Source organism: Mytilus californianus, unplaced genomic scaffold (genome assembly GCF_021869535.1).
Source record: "Mytilus californianus isolate M0D057914Y unplaced genomic scaffold, xbMytCali1.0.p SCAF_2, whole genome shotgun sequence".
NCBI lineage: Eukaryota > Metazoa > Mollusca > Bivalvia > Mytilida > Mytilidae > Mytilus > Mytilus californianus.
The window spans coordinates 125434326-125450375 of NW_026262668.1; the positions used below are offsets into that span (position 1 = coordinate 125434326).

General features: G+C 30.7%; 1 protein-coding gene across 3 annotated transcripts in view; it reads right to left on the reverse strand.

The window, feature by feature from the left end:
- Window positions 1–963: 963 nt before the first annotated feature.
- Window positions 964–16050, reverse strand: part of LOC127730919 (caspase-3-like) — a 58512-nt gene continuing 43425 nt past the window's right edge. For all 3 annotated transcript variants that reach the window (XM_052239540.1, XM_052239538.1, XM_052239541.1), the window contains exons 6-9: window positions 13867–14086; window positions 7795–7986; window positions 6214–6323; window positions 964–3501 (exon numbers count right to left, since the gene is read on the reverse strand). In XM_052239540.1, the coding sequence (XP_052095500.1) occupies window positions 3367–3501; window positions 6214–6323; window positions 7795–7986; window positions 13867–14086 (657 nt within the window). In that variant the 3' untranslated portion in view covers window positions 964–3366. The remainder of the gene's footprint in view (window positions 3502–6213; window positions 6324–7794; window positions 7987–13866; window positions 14087–16050) is intronic.

Here is a 16050-nt window from a genome sequence, read left to right on the forward strand (position 1 = left end):
ACTATTTCCTGGCTTGCAACAAGCAAAATTACCAAATATTTTAACATAACAAAGGTCCTTAGCCAAACATTATCAACAAGGACTTGTAAATTGGCAAAACATGAAAAATAAAAGGAAATGTGGATTTCCAATAATTTAAAAATATGTCAGGGGGGGTACACCCTGCACATTACAGTATACTATAAAGACATCTTGATATAATATGTTACTTTTTCATACTATCTTATCACCTCACTATGCTATTCTGACAGATTACTATATCATAATGATACATCTGTAAACTATAAAGACGTACTGATATAACAGTAATGCTGACCAAGGAATATAAAAGAAGGCGCAAGTTGTTTTTGTTTACGTAGAATTTAATAAATTTGAGGTGAATATGGCATGTGAAAAATTGCCTCCCTCCTTTTTTATTGAAAAAAGTCCATAACTCTAGAAAGAAAAATCAAAATTTCACCAAAAATTATAAAGACCATTAGACTATCATTAAAAACAACAGTATATAAATTTATCTTAGTGATATAGCAAATTGACAGAGTAGTATAGTCAAATGTCGTAATAATAGAGAAAATTTGCTTCATGTTATATCTCAACCCTTAATGATATGATTATCGTTATCATAAGGCAGCTAAGGCGTTCCATAGACTCTCTCCAACATTGTAGACTAGAATAGAATGCATGACAAAAATCTCTTTTTTTTTGTTGATCATGTATTACTGATAATTTTTCTGGTTACAGTGTCTATCTTCTTTATTTTTTGCCCAAAACACAAAAAAAGGTAAAAACGAAATCCTCATTTAAGTGCACACACTCTCATAAAGAGTCTACTAACAATCTCATAATTTCTAGATCTTGTCTTGCTTATCAATTTTGTTATTTGAAGTGTCTATTTATCTATTATAGTTTTCAAGATAATAGGCAAAAACACTAAAAATTGGTAATAAACTGTTGACACAGAGATATGTCTAGCATTTTGTAATTTTGATAGTATAATGCAAATGTTGAATTAAAATGGCAATATTCAAGCATGTAAACTATGCATATCATTCAAAGTCAATGAAACTATAACTAACAAAGCCGAGCCAAATAAACTCCATGAAAATGAGAAATGTCAATGCTTATAAAAATTCATACCAAATACCATGGACTTATCAGAAGTCATTCCCTTGAAACTGATCGAATCAAACTTTAACATGTAAACCATGATGAGGAGGTGGGGTCATATTATATCCATGGAAATGAGACTTGCAAATGCCAATACATTTGCATACCAAATATCATTGACAAACGACTAATGGTTCCTCTTACACTGACCTAATCACAAACTTATAAATGTAAACTAAGCAAAAATTCAAAGTCAATAGACCATGACTGAGGGGGTGGGACCAAATAATTTCTATGGAAATGAGATACAACTACATATTAAATATGATTGACCTACCACTAGTGGTTCCCCATAAACTGACCTCATCACAAACTAATTACATTGTTGACATCGCTGCCACTGGAAACAGCATGCCTAAGTCCCGCCTTTTCCACTTCGTCAAATTGAGATAAAAATCGTCATTAAAGAGCAATAACTCTAATCAGAAGTCAGCTGACAGTTTTGGCCATTAGATTAATTTGTAGATCTTATATTGCTGATAAATTTTGCTATTCTACAGCTTCCATCTATCAATTATAGTTTTTAAGATATTGGGCAAAAATTCAAAAAGTTGGTAAAACTCTTCATTAAAGGGCTATAAATCCAATAAGGAGTCGTCTAAATATTTGGTAATGATGGCTAAGTCGAAGATATTGTCTTGCTGATAATTTTTGTTATCTAACATTTCTCAATTTATTTATAGTTCTTAAGATAGTACTGTGGATTCATTATTATTCGATGGATACCAATTTTCGTGGATTTCGTGGGTACAGGGAAACCACGAATTTAAAAGTTCAACGAATTGCAAATTTGCTGTATGATTATATGCAGACTTTTAGAAAACCACGAAATCAAATATCCACGAATATGCAAGTTTTCCTCAATCCACGAAAATTGGTACCCACGAAAATAAATGAATCCACAGTAGGCAAAATTGAAAAATTCAAATGGTAAAATTTGTCATTTAAAGGCAATAACTCCCAAAAGAAATCATCTGACAGTTTTGATGCAAATTAACAGTAGGTAGATCTCAACTTTCTGAACATTTATGCCCTGTCAGATGTTCTCTATTCATGGTTAATTTGAAGATAATAGACAATACTTTTCACCCATATGTTCTATTTTTAGCTATGTCAGCCAGGTTGGTTCATATTTTTAATATTAGATACTCCAATGATAATTGTGGCAAAGTTTTGTTAAATTTTGTTCGGTATTTTCAGAGGAGATGATTTTTGTAAAAATTAACAGATGACTATGGACAAAGGACACTAAGTGATGAAAAAAACTCATTTGGCCCTTTGAGTCAGTTGAGCTAAAAAGTTGACTTAAAGAAAGCATTTTTTTTCTACATGTAACTAAAAAAAATAACCTGAATTATAAATTAAGTTTTCAGTTGATAAATAATTGTTTGTCCCTACAAAAAAACATACTTGCCCCAAAAAACACAACACAAAGGATGAATTGTCTGTACATCATTGTTTCTAAAACTTATAGGCAGTATAAGTAAATAGTTTATTATATTGTCACAATTTTATATACCTTATCATATGCAATGTATAATATTAAAACTATATTAGACTCATGACTTTAAGACATATATATGAGACATTTTCGGCCTTTGCAATACAAAAATATACTAATGCTGTAATGAAATATCAATTTTTAGCTAAAAGAAATCAGCAACATGAAAATAAAACAAGATACTTTAACAAACAAATAAAGAAGAAAAAAACCTATAAAATCTGCTTTTACATGTAGCTATTTCAAGATTCAAAAAGCAATCAGTCACGTCTTTTTTAAAACATTGTACTAACATAAGTACATTATCTTATTTTAATCATGCTTACAAACAATTTTATATGTAAAATCTTTTATCAAATTATATAATACTTTAGAAGTTCTTAACAGAAATATTGATACATCAAGCTATTAAAAAAAAAAAAAAACACAAGTGTATAAAAAACCAGCCATTTATGCTAACTATATTGCATACATTTGAAATATCTAAACATCATTTCAGACCTGTCTTCTTCAGCCATATACTCTTGAAATCCATTTTTCTTGTTCCTTTCATTAATTACTTCAAACCAAATGGTAAATGTACATTTGAAATTCACTATTAAGGTGATAAGCTTTTTTTTTTTTTAGAAAGAGCTTTTCTCTTTCTTTTTTAAAAGATCCTTCTGTTAATGGTCAGACTTCATTAATTTTCTACAGTTCTAACTGTCAATGAATTTAGGTGGATCATCATATACACCTGGGAAGAAGTAAAATTTTTTCCTCAAATTGCTTTTTACTTCTGACACAGTCAAATTTCCTGCCATTGTCCTTCCTTGTGACACTAATTCATTAACCTACAAAAAAATTCCTATTATATTCACAAAAAAAAAATGCAGTCAGATTGGTTACAATTTAGAAGATATCTAAGTTTGTTCTAAAACAGATTACAACATAAAAATCTTTTAACTTGGAAAGACATAATCATTACTATAGAAATGTAAAAAATGCTATTAAAAAGACTTTCAAATTATGGTGGATAACTGCATGCAATTGATGGTACAAATTTAAAACAGTGCTTTAAATCGCTCAAATTTTTCCATTATTTTTATTTTTTATTTTTCAAAACATTGTCCTATGTTGATAGTAATCAATTTTGTTGTTCAAGTCTGCAATATATTTTTGTTCCAAACAATAGATAAATGATTACTGCATTGACCATACTGTTTTCTTGTTGTATTAATGAACACTTATTTTATTTGAAATGTGTCCTATAAAGTTGTCCCTTTGGCTGAATAGACATATTGTCTATATACCAGAATAGATTTATTTGATCAAGGTTATATTCATACTGTTGTTGGTCAATCACTCTGTCTAATATAATTTTGGGACAAATATCAACAACTAATTTATACTTGGAAGTGATACTAAAATGTTTCCTTTGTTTCTTGTTTACAAAAGATCATGTTTTCCTGTATAGTTTATCGTGTTGCTGTAGGATTTTTTTCTTTAAGTACAGCAACCAATATTAAGTGTAAGACAGAACATTTCTAATTGGCAGTTTATAAATACTTTGACCTTACTTTCAGAAACTTGGACAGTAACCATTCTTCAATACTGAATAGTTTGTTAGTAATGTTGTGTGTGTTTTTTTTTATCTATTACACCGTTATTTTAGTTCAGTGCTTTTTCTGTACTGGTTTTTATTGGGTGGGTTTTTTTTTCAAGAAGGGTGTATAATTTGTTATCAATTTTGTGTTTTTATTACCTATTATACAGTAATAAGAGTTAAGTGCTTTTTCTGTACTCATTTTTTTGTGTGTTCTTTTATGTACATGTATATGTTGTTAATTTACATTTATATGGAGAGGGTTATGACTGCCAATAAGTATTTTACAATCGCCAAAAAGTAGTTTCAAAAGGAAACATATTCATATGCCTGTCCAGAGTCAGAAACCTCATCAGTAGTTGTCAGTTGTCGTATGTCATATATCTGTGTTTTCTTTTACTTGGATAATTGATTGTTAAATTAGTTTAACAACATCTGGTAATGTTGTTTGCTCAAAACAAAACAGATTAGACACGAGTAAAACAATTTATGTAGTCTTCTCTGTAAGACAATGTAATTTATAACAATAAAACATTAAAAAAAACATCTGCTGAATACAAATATATACAATATTTATATTATGAAGCTGAACTGAAATATTTAAGAAAAGGTGATAATAGAAGAACGACAAAGATGATGATGATGGCAATGTGTGTTTTATATGTGTTGAGATTATACCACGAGAAATCTTTTTGATTTCTATATGACGTTTAAAACTTCTTTGACAATTTGCTCGTTTTGGTCATAGAAATGTGTAACCTTTCATCAAATCAAGAGTTATATATCTAAAAATTGAAACCTCAGGGAAGCAAGCTGAGATTATAAAACATGGTTGTTATTTCATTTAAGTGGAAGGTACAGAGGAAAAATAATGGTGTATATATCTTTAATATCCAATCAACATCAGCATGTTTTATAAGACATCATATTGGCCATAGTTCAAGAAAGATTGATTGATAGTTGGTTGGTTGCTTAACCTCCAGTTCAAGAAAGAGGCAGAAGATTTTAATTGAGGTAAGGAGAAGTATACGTAATTGCATGCCTCTAGCAGAATTCGGTATAAAAAACATGCCTTGTTAATTACTCTTGTTATTTCCCTTACTCCTGAAAAATGTGAATTGTAACTTGGATGGAGAGTTGTCTCATTGGCACTCATACCACATCTTCCTATATCTATTTGAGTTCAAACAAGTATACCTGTTCTGTCTCAAAACTTCAAAGAAATGATTAGAATGACTCTAATCAGAAATATGAGTATTCTATTAGATAACCTGAACCTGTTACCGTTTCAGACACACCAGAGAGGGTACATAATAAAACTTGTGTTTTATGTACAGAAAACTAGAGGCTATAAAGAGCCTTTGTCGCTCATCTAGGTCTATGTGCATCTTCTATAATTAACTCTCTCAAAAATTGTAGACGAGAATAGAATTTAATGAAAAAATCCCTTTTTTGTTGATCTTGTATTGCTGATCACTTTTTCTGTTTTCAGTTTCTCTCTATCGTCTTTATTTTTTGCCCATAACACAAACAAATAGTAAAAATAAAGAGTCTGATAACGATTTCGGCAAAATTGGACTTGTTTGTAAATCTTGTCTTGCTGATAATTTTTGCTATATTAAGTGTCTATCAATCTATTATAGTTTTTCAGATATTAGACAAAACATTGATAACAAGAATGTGTTCATAGTACACAGATGCCCCACTCACACTATCATTTTCTATGTTCTGTGGACAGTGAAATTGGGGTCACAACTCTAATTTGGCATTAAAATTGGAAAGATCATATCATAGGGAACATGTGTACTAAGTTTCAAGTTGATTGGATTTCAACTTCATCAAAAACTACCTTGACCAAAGTGAATATGAAGGCCACACTGAAGAAATATCAAATATATATCATTATGAATTAACCATGTAAAGGTTAATTAGAAAACCAGTAGGTAAAATAAAAACATACTTTTAATAACATATGCTGAATTTCCTCTTGATGGGCATGATATTTGAATGTCCATACAATAGCATTTAAGAACCATGACCCAACATGTATATTTCTGTAAGCTGGAGTACCTGTAAGAAAAATATAAAGTATTTCTAAAGGAAATTTAACGTATACTGCTGATTAACATTTAGAATTGTATGTATTATTAAAGTTTTACGTTACCTTTAGGCTATAAGCTTAATGAGGAGCCAGGTGTTGGTGGTTAATATGGTTAAGTTTGGTGTGATGTATTTCTGATGATTCATGCATTCCCACATCATGTATTATTGAATCCCCCACTGGTCATCTATGGATAAAATTGACTTAATATGAATACCAAAAATGTCAAACTAGGATGCACAACTGAAATCTGAAGATAAACACCCTTGTGATGGTTTAAACAGATAATGTTTAAAATTAGTATAGCTCTTATATGTTTATGGATTTTTTAGTGAAATATCTTAAATCATATTTCACATTGGATGTAATTTTGAAAATTATTCATAGTTGCCAAATTTCTCCAATCTTGTTAAAAGGGGCATAGAAAATCATATTTAATCAAAGTATTTATATATTTTTTTTTTAATCTAAAATAACAGTTGCCATATCTACCACCACAGTATCCAAATTGCACCTATTTAGCAAACATAGCAGTCTCTTAGAGACTAAACAATTTGTATTTTTATGATTTGACATTATGCACGTTTTTCACAGCTAAATATATTTAAATATACACAAAACATTCAAAGTATATATCAACAGATGAAGTATCCACTGGAAAAAATAAAATCTATGGAATTGTCGCTATGCGACGTCCACAAAAGTTCAACTATTAAAAATGAGCAATTAAAATATGTTACAGGCATCCATTTCTGAAAAAATGAATATTAAGCATGGACTTTTGTCAAATGTTCTAGATATTTGGAGAAATAAAACAAAACATCGTTAATCGATTTTTATGAATGTGAATTTAAGCATGGATGCAATTTGGGTAATCCTCATTACAGAATCATGGCCTCGAAAAAGTTATCAAACTGAGAGTAACATAACTTTAAAAAAAATCTTCTATGACTTATGTTGCCGGCTATAAAAAAACTAAAACAAACTAAAAACGTACCAAAAACAAATAAACAAAAAAAAATCAAAACAGAGACAACTTATAATTAATAAGTTACTCATAATCACAAGAAGACATGAAATCAATTCAAATAGATTAGATTCAAATGACATAATTTGAGTTTGAGTTATTTCCCTTGGCTGCATATTGGAGGGATAAACAGATGATTTTCTTATTTGACTACCAATTTGAAACATGGGATACACACAAGTCTGATAAAAGATCTCTACAAGATCGTAGTGATGAATTAAGCAAGGCTGAAAAAAATGAAAAAATTTACACACTTAGACATCCAACATGGCATTAAGAGGATGTAACTCTTGCTCAATTTGGGTAAATCGAGACCTATCTATTTCAGTATGAACCTAAGATTTGCCCACACCATTTTAATAACTCTGCAGACAAACAATAAAAAACTATGTAAATTAGATTTCTTTTGTTACCTTCAGGAGTAGCATAAGCTATCAGAAAATCTGCAGCAGAATGAACAGTTCTCTTTGTTGAATCTTCATTGTGCGCCTGTGCAACAGCATCTGTCTGTTCTGTTTCTAAAGAAATGGCCTGTATTCCTTCTGAAACACCATCTTTATCAGACACCTGGATTCCAGTGCCTGTATGGTCAGATTCAGTATTTTCTGGAAAACAGATCATCAAAGAATTTTCATTTAAAAAATATGAAAAAACATTTGAGCACAATAGCAGGCTTCAACTCCCTTTTAATGAAACATAAAAAGACTTTTAGTAAACAGCTTTGCATAAATAATATGGGATCTTGTAAAGCATTAATTCAACAAAGAAATGAGGTTAAAATCTGACTGTTTTTTTTAATATTAAACTTTTTTTCATAGTTTATCATGTCATTTAGGGCAGCCAGTTTTCCAGTGGTCCTGGAAGTAACTAACAGTTCTGTTATGTGAAAGTCTGTGCAAGCAAAATGACTTCCCTTTCATTTTAACATTTCCTGAAAGCAATCCAAATATATTTATGTTTATTTCTAGAGACAAAACCAAATCCAAATATTTTCAATTACTTGCTTATAAATAGATAAACATTTGCTGTTTATTTAAACTAGTAAGATAAATTAAAGGGAGATAATATAAATAATACATAGAAACAAGTTTCCATTGATATAGGTCTTGCCATTCCAGTTTTAACCTGAATATTGAAGTCATTGAATTCTGCTCACTGTGATCACTCCATTAATGACTTCAGGAGAACATTGACCAATAAAGGGTACTTTAATTATTTGTGTTACACAAGAAAAAATTTTGTCTTTACTTAATATGGTTTTGACATTACGTAATGATGTTTTGATATAACTCAATATGGAATAGTCATTACTTAATGTTATTTCGATATTACATGATATGGTTTCGTATTGACTTGATATAGTTTTGTCATTACTCAATATGGTTTTGTCATTACTCGATGTGGTTTCACCATTATTTAATGTGGTTGTGTCATAAGTCAATGTGTTTTTAACATTACTTGATGTGAATGTGACTTAACGTTATGTAGTTGTTTCATTACATGATGTGGTTTTGTTATTTCGTAATGATGATTTGCCTATTCTTTATATGGTTTTAACATTGTGCAACGATGTTTCAAAATTTGACGGTTTTACACTACATGATGTGTTTGTTTCATTATTTGATGTGGCCCCGTCATTCTTTGATGTGGTTATCCCATTACTTGATGAGGTAAAACCACGTGACCAATTCGGAAAAAAATATGTTCTATTTTTAAACAGATTTCAATATATCGTTTGTTTAATGTGCTTTGGATGGGTATCACTATCAATTGAGTTAAAGTTCAAATTAAAGTTCGAGTGGTTGTTCAGAGTTATTTGGTATGAAAAAGGGGAACGGCAGACAATAATAAGAAAAAAAGTATTAAAAGGTTTACAGTATTTCGGACATAATTGGGATATTCCCAAACCACTTGGTCCTGTTGTTTTTATCCTAAGTTCTCAAACGGAAGCAGTATTTTTGTAATAAATTTGAAAAATATTCCACGGAACCCTGCGTCTCGCCTGATATTGCTGCTGTAAGTGTAAAAGCGTCATGTTGATCGGCTGTTCATTTATCTATACATTTATCGGTAAAAAAAAAAAAAAAAAAAAAGTTTTTCTGTAGATGCTTTTTCTTGAAATTGAGGAATAACTCCTATACAAGTTTTGAAACACTTCATGGAGGTTTACAAATTTATCATGTCAAAACAGTCTAATTCGGTTTTATTTAACTAAAACAAAACTGTATGGTTTTCAACAATGAGCAAAACCCATACCCTATAGTAAGCTATAAAAGGTACCGAAATGAAAAATGTAAAAAACTAGAAACCTAACGATCTATAGATAGATAGATAGATACTTTATTCTCTAAAAACTAAATACAAGTTTACAGAGAAACATACAATATAAATACAAATACAATAGTCGAAGTAAACAAATCCAGTATGATATTCTAAAAGTAATATACATGGCATACATGTTTAGTAACATGTATAATGAAAGGTTAAACTCAATAGAAATAAAAAAAATGGAGATGAATACGCCGACGCCACTATCGATGACGAAATATAGGTTTGTTGTGTCTCACTGCCGCTACATTGATGTCGCAGGCTCGACACAAATCAAAAGACTTGAATTTTATTGTTAACAAATGAAACACTTCAAATCAACTCACACTAAAGTTACAGGGAAACGGGGGAGGGGGGCTCGGACTAAGCGATAAAGCATCAATACTATAAAATAAGAATTCTCCGAATTTTTTTAGCGTAAATGATCATTAGAACTTATACGAATATCAATCTTTTATTTGTAATGAATTGAATTCCCTGATCTACCTTGCACTAATTGAAAAATAAACATTTTGGAATACCGGTATCTGTTTCATATGTGACGACGGACATGTTCCAGTGGTCGTAACCAAATAAACCATCATCTTTTCCTTGAATGTAAACTACCAAATAAAACGAAATCACTGGGTTTGTACTTTCTCGAATAACACGACGGGTGCCTTTCTGGAGCATCCGAGATCACCCCGATGGATTTATATTACCCAGTCATACCGATCTATTGAAACAGCCAAATGAGACTGTTTTGTATGCCATCGCAACTGAAAGTTGGGGGGAGGGGGGGGGGGGGGGCATATTGTTTTTCCCCTGTCCGTCCATCCGTCTGTCCGTCCCATTATGGGTATATAGTTATTCCGCATAACTCCTCCTACAGTTTTAATCCTAGGAAGTTTTCTCTTTACTGTCTGTTTGTACATATATTGAAGGTGTGCATGTGGTCAGGGTTTTTATTTTTATTATCTTTTGCTCTTTTGGGAGATAATTGAACTTTTTTTTGTCATTTTGGGGGTATAAGCGGTTAAATGAGTTGAGTGTGGGGGCATCACTTTGTCTAGTTTACATTTTTTTCTCGTGTTGTGATGTTACACAACTGTAACAGTCCGATGTAAGGTTAGGATTTAGTGCTCACATACCTGTTAAACTCCGCCACGTGCACTTTCTTTATGTACCTGCCCCAAGTCAGGAGCATGAAGTTCAATTGTTGTCGTCGTATAAATGTGTGTCATTTTTTTTTGTAGATTGTTTATTTATAAATAAGACCGTTTGTTTTTTCGTTTGAATTTTTTCACATGTTGCATGGTGGCCTTTTGTAGCTGACTATACGGTGTGTTGAAGGCTGTACGGTTGCCTATATATGATTTCTTACATCCACTGCATTTAAACTCTGATGGATAGTTGTCTCATTGTCAATCACACCACATCTAATTTTATTTCAACTTCTATGTTGTGTTTTGTATACTGTAACATTGTTTATCTTTTGTACGCATACCCCAGAGCCCTCTTTTCGGAAGCCCGATGCAAAAGTCCTTGTTCCGTGATAGAAAATTTAATTACGAACTCATATAAGATATTTCGAATTTCAACTCAAAATCTTAATTAATCTAAATGACTTAAATTCGAATCTTACTCAAACTCTACCTCAAAAAGTGACTCAAATTTAATGTTGTAACTAGAACTCTACCTCAGTTAAATGTGACTCAAACTCGAAGTCCCACTCGAAACTCAATGCTAACTATAACTTTAATTCTAATAATGTGTTGAATTCGAAATCGAAGACTAACTCAAAGATTAACTCAAACAGTAACCCGAACTTAAATTTGAACTCTAATTCGATGGATGGCCACACTCATCAAAGGCACATACAACATGGAAATCTATCTAAAAATAGAACAGGTTTTTCCGAATTGGTCACGTGATTTTACCTCATCAAGTAATGGGATAACCACATCAAAGAATGACAGGACCACATCAAATAATGAAACAAACACATCATGTAGTGTAAAATCGTCAAATTTTGAAACATCAATACGTAATGTTAAAACCATATAAAGAATAGGCAAATCATCATTAACAAAACCACATCATGTAATGAAACAACTACATAACGTTAAGTCACATTCACATCAAGTAGTGTTAAAACCACATTGACTAATGACACAACCACATTAAATAATGGTGAAACCACATCGAGTAATGACAAAACCATATTAAATAATGACAAAACTATATCAAGTCAATACGAAACCATATCGTGTAATATCGAAATATCATTAAGTGATGACTATTCCATATTGAGTAAAGACAAAATATCATCAAGTAATAATAAAACAACATAAAGTCATATCAGAGTTCCACATAAGACAGCTGTGGTGTTCCATACATATACATTATATATACATTGTACCGTATAAATTATGAAGTGTCACCAGATATACCAGTAATAAGCTAATTATGAACTTGACTTGCATTTATGGTTTCTATAAAATAGACTATTACACATTTAGAAAGCAAAAACTGAATGAGAAGATTGGAGAGAAAGATTGAATACAGGATTATTTACCTCTCCATGGGAGAATAACATGTTAGGTAGCCACTATAGCAATTATAAAGTCATCAATGTTTTTAGTGCATGTGCAATGTAACAAGAGGCGCATGAGAGCCTGATATCGCTCACCTGGCTGTAATTTCAGTTTCAGGCATTTGACTGATTTGTAGATCTTACTTTGCTGAACAATTTTGTCATTTACACTTTCTCTCTTTCTTTAATAATATTAAAGATAATACATAACCCAAAACTGTAAAATTTCCTAAAAATCAACTATTTCTGGACACACAGTAACCCAACAATAAGTTGTCCTATTGGTCTGAAGATTACTTGACAGGTAGATCTAAACCTGTTTAACACTTTCACCTATGTCAGTTTTGCTCTTACTGCTTTAGTTTTTGAGATGAAAGCCAAATACTTCATTTGACTCTTATGTTCTATTTTTAGAAACTGCCGCCATGTTTTTGAATGAATCAAATCCCAGAATACAATCTATAAACTAGATAACCTAAGGAACATTAATTAAAAGTTTAAGTATTTGGCAAAGTAGTTTCAGAGAAGAAGATTTTTTTAAAAAGTAATTGGACTTTCACAAAAAATGTAAAAAAAAAATGTTTTAAGGGTAATAACTCCTCAAGGGGTCAATTGACTATTTTGATCATGTTGACCTATTTGTAGATCTTACTTAGCTGAACATTTATTGCCATTTATACTTTCTCTCTATCTATTATATTATTAAAGAAAATAACCAAAAACAGTAAAATTTAATAAAAACTAGGTTCCAAAGAGCCTGTGTCGCTCACCTTAGTCTATGTGCATATTCAACAAAGGACTCTCTCCAACACTGTAGACAAGAATAGAATTCATGACAAAAATCTGTTTTGTTCATCATTTAGCCTGTTTAGTGTCTCTCTATCTTCTTTAGATTAAAAAAATCCTCATTTAAGGGCAATCACTCCTATAAAGAGCCACAGTCTACTTAACTTTATCGGCAAAATTTGACTTGTTAGTAGATCTTGACTTGCTGATCATTTTTGTGATTTAAAGTCTTTCTTCATCTATTATAATTTTCTATCATACATGACAAAACGCAAAAAAAATGTGAAAATCATCTTTACAGAGCAATAACTCCAATAAGGAGTCGTCTGACCATTTCCTCCATATTGTCTTCATTGTAGATCTTGTTTTGCTGATCATTTTTGCCTAGCTAAGTTTCTATCTGTCTATTATAATTTTAAGATAAAAGGCAAAAACGCTAAAAATTGGTCAAAATCATCATCAAAGGGCAATAACTCTAATAAGGAGTCAATTGACAATTTCGACCATGTTGACCTATTTGTAGAACTTGTCTTGCTGATCATCTTAAAGTTTCTCTGTATCTATTATAGTTTTCAAGATAGTAGGCAAAAATGATAATAAATGGTAAAATTTGTCATTTAAGGGCATGTTTACCATATATGATAATGTTTTCTAAAACTATGTCCTCTTACTAGAAATAACCAGAAATCATAATTGTACATAAGTATTATCCTAAGACTCAAATTGTGATTTTGTCTTCTTGAGATTCAAAACTGAAATGATAAAAATATCTGACATATAATATTTAAATAGTTACCTCCACGACATGCTTGTACAAAGACAAGTCTTGGTTTTTCATTTAGTCCAGAGCATTGTGATGATTCAAACATTTCTGTTATTTTCTTTAGTTCAACAATTTGACCATCTGTGCCAAATATCCCTGTAGTTTCACCATGACTCATTATAACAAGTATTAAACATTCCATAGTATTCCAATTAACTTTATCTCTCTCTTCTTTCAGAAATTTTAACATCTCCTGGAATTTTAATTATCATTGCTGTGTTCAACTTGTTTAAGTAAAAACCTTCTGAAGTATTTTCAAACTAACATTTCTAGCTATTTAATATATTTAACCACAAAGTACTAAATTTCAGTAAAATTTACAAAATTCAAACCAGAATTTCTTAAGCCCCTCCATCACTCACCTGAATGAATGCCCATTGTCATCAACCCTATTTAACCTATCCAATAAGCCGGCCCCTAATTGATTAGAAATTCTCATTGCACTTAGAGACTATGTAGCAGGAGGAGTGTATTGTTTTCATCCTGATTGGAATAAAATTAGTATCAATTGAACCTAAGCTAGGAAGCAAATGGTCCTTCATAAGAAGTTTTAGAAAGTTTTATTGATTTTTTCAGGTACAAATGTAGATGGAATCATCAACCACAATTCTTAAAGAAGGTTCTTAATCTATTATTTTATTAAATTTTGGTAGCATGATCTTTTATTTTTGTGATTTTACTTTTTACATGAAGTTTTTAATTGAATTTTTTATCTTGTTATCTAATCTAGAGATGTAGTATGCCATGTTTGAAAGCTGATGGAGTCATCAACCATTATTCTCAAAGAAAATTATTAACAAACCAAACTTGACAGCAATTAATTATCATTCATATGATTTTTCAGAATTGTTTTTATGTATTATATTGTTCAGTTTTCTATTTTCAAAAACGGTGGAGGTAAGTTGATAGGGTTTGGGTCAGCAACCATAATTCTGAAAGGTGAAAACAAATGAATCATTTGCTCAAACTGTGGTTGCAACTGGTCCATTATATTTTGCTATATTTAGACATAGTTGCTATATTTAGACATAGTTGCTATATTTAGACATAGTTGACATGTTGATTGTTCGTGGGCTTGTCAGACTCTGAAATTCATAGCATGAAATCATAAAGTCAGTCAAGTTTGAAAGGTTTCCAATATTTTAAAAAAATGTAAAAAGAATACCTTTTGAACTTATTTAACTTTATGATTTCTTGCATTGCATTTGGAAGTCTATTATAACCTGTTCATTTGAATTTGTGATGGCAATTGTCTTTACAGAAAATCTGAGCTATCAAAATTAAAATTTTAGTTAGCTGTGAGATAGTACAAACAAATAACCACCAGAAACAAAAAGGTAAGTCATGAATTATGTGTTGTTCTTTCTCTAGCTTGTTGAATATATGTAGGTATCTACAATTTTTATTATTAGTTATTCTTTAATAATTACATTGGCTACAACAAAATACAAAATACAGTAAATTCCAAGTCAAATAAAAACTAATAATTTCACATGTGAATGAAATCCTGTAGCTTTGCACATGAATTGTACCAGAATCTGTTTCTCTGTAATGATGCAATTAGATACGTATAATAATAAATACATGTATCAATTTGGAATATGGGCAATGATTTGGTATTCAAACTTTGGTTTCTTTTTGTATCCTTTTTTTTAAGTTCTAAAACTTTAACTTTTATTCTGTGGGTTGCGTTGGCGTGAGAATAGTATTAATGGAACAAGTGGGTTTTCGAGAAAAAATTAATCCATTTTGATTCACCGCTTTCGTGACAGGAAACCAAGCAGGAAGCCAAACTTTATTTTCTTTATTTTGCACAATTTATTTCAAAAGACATAAATGAACACCATTACTGGTGTAACTTGCTTCATGTTAATATTTAAAATCTATTATCAATGTTGAATTAAGGTTTTTTCAAACCCGACAGGAAACCATAAGAAACAGAAAGCATTTTTATAGTTTTATTTTATTGCAAAATCTGCTTAAAATAATCTGAACAGTAAACTTTTTCTTGATAATGTTACTTGTAACTGTGTTTTGCAAATTTAGGACTGTTTTTGATCATTTTCTTCCAATAGACAATGAAAACTATGAAAATATACACTGAAATGCAGTCAACTTTAGCGTTTGGTAGTTCATTGATAATATTCTGGCGTATCA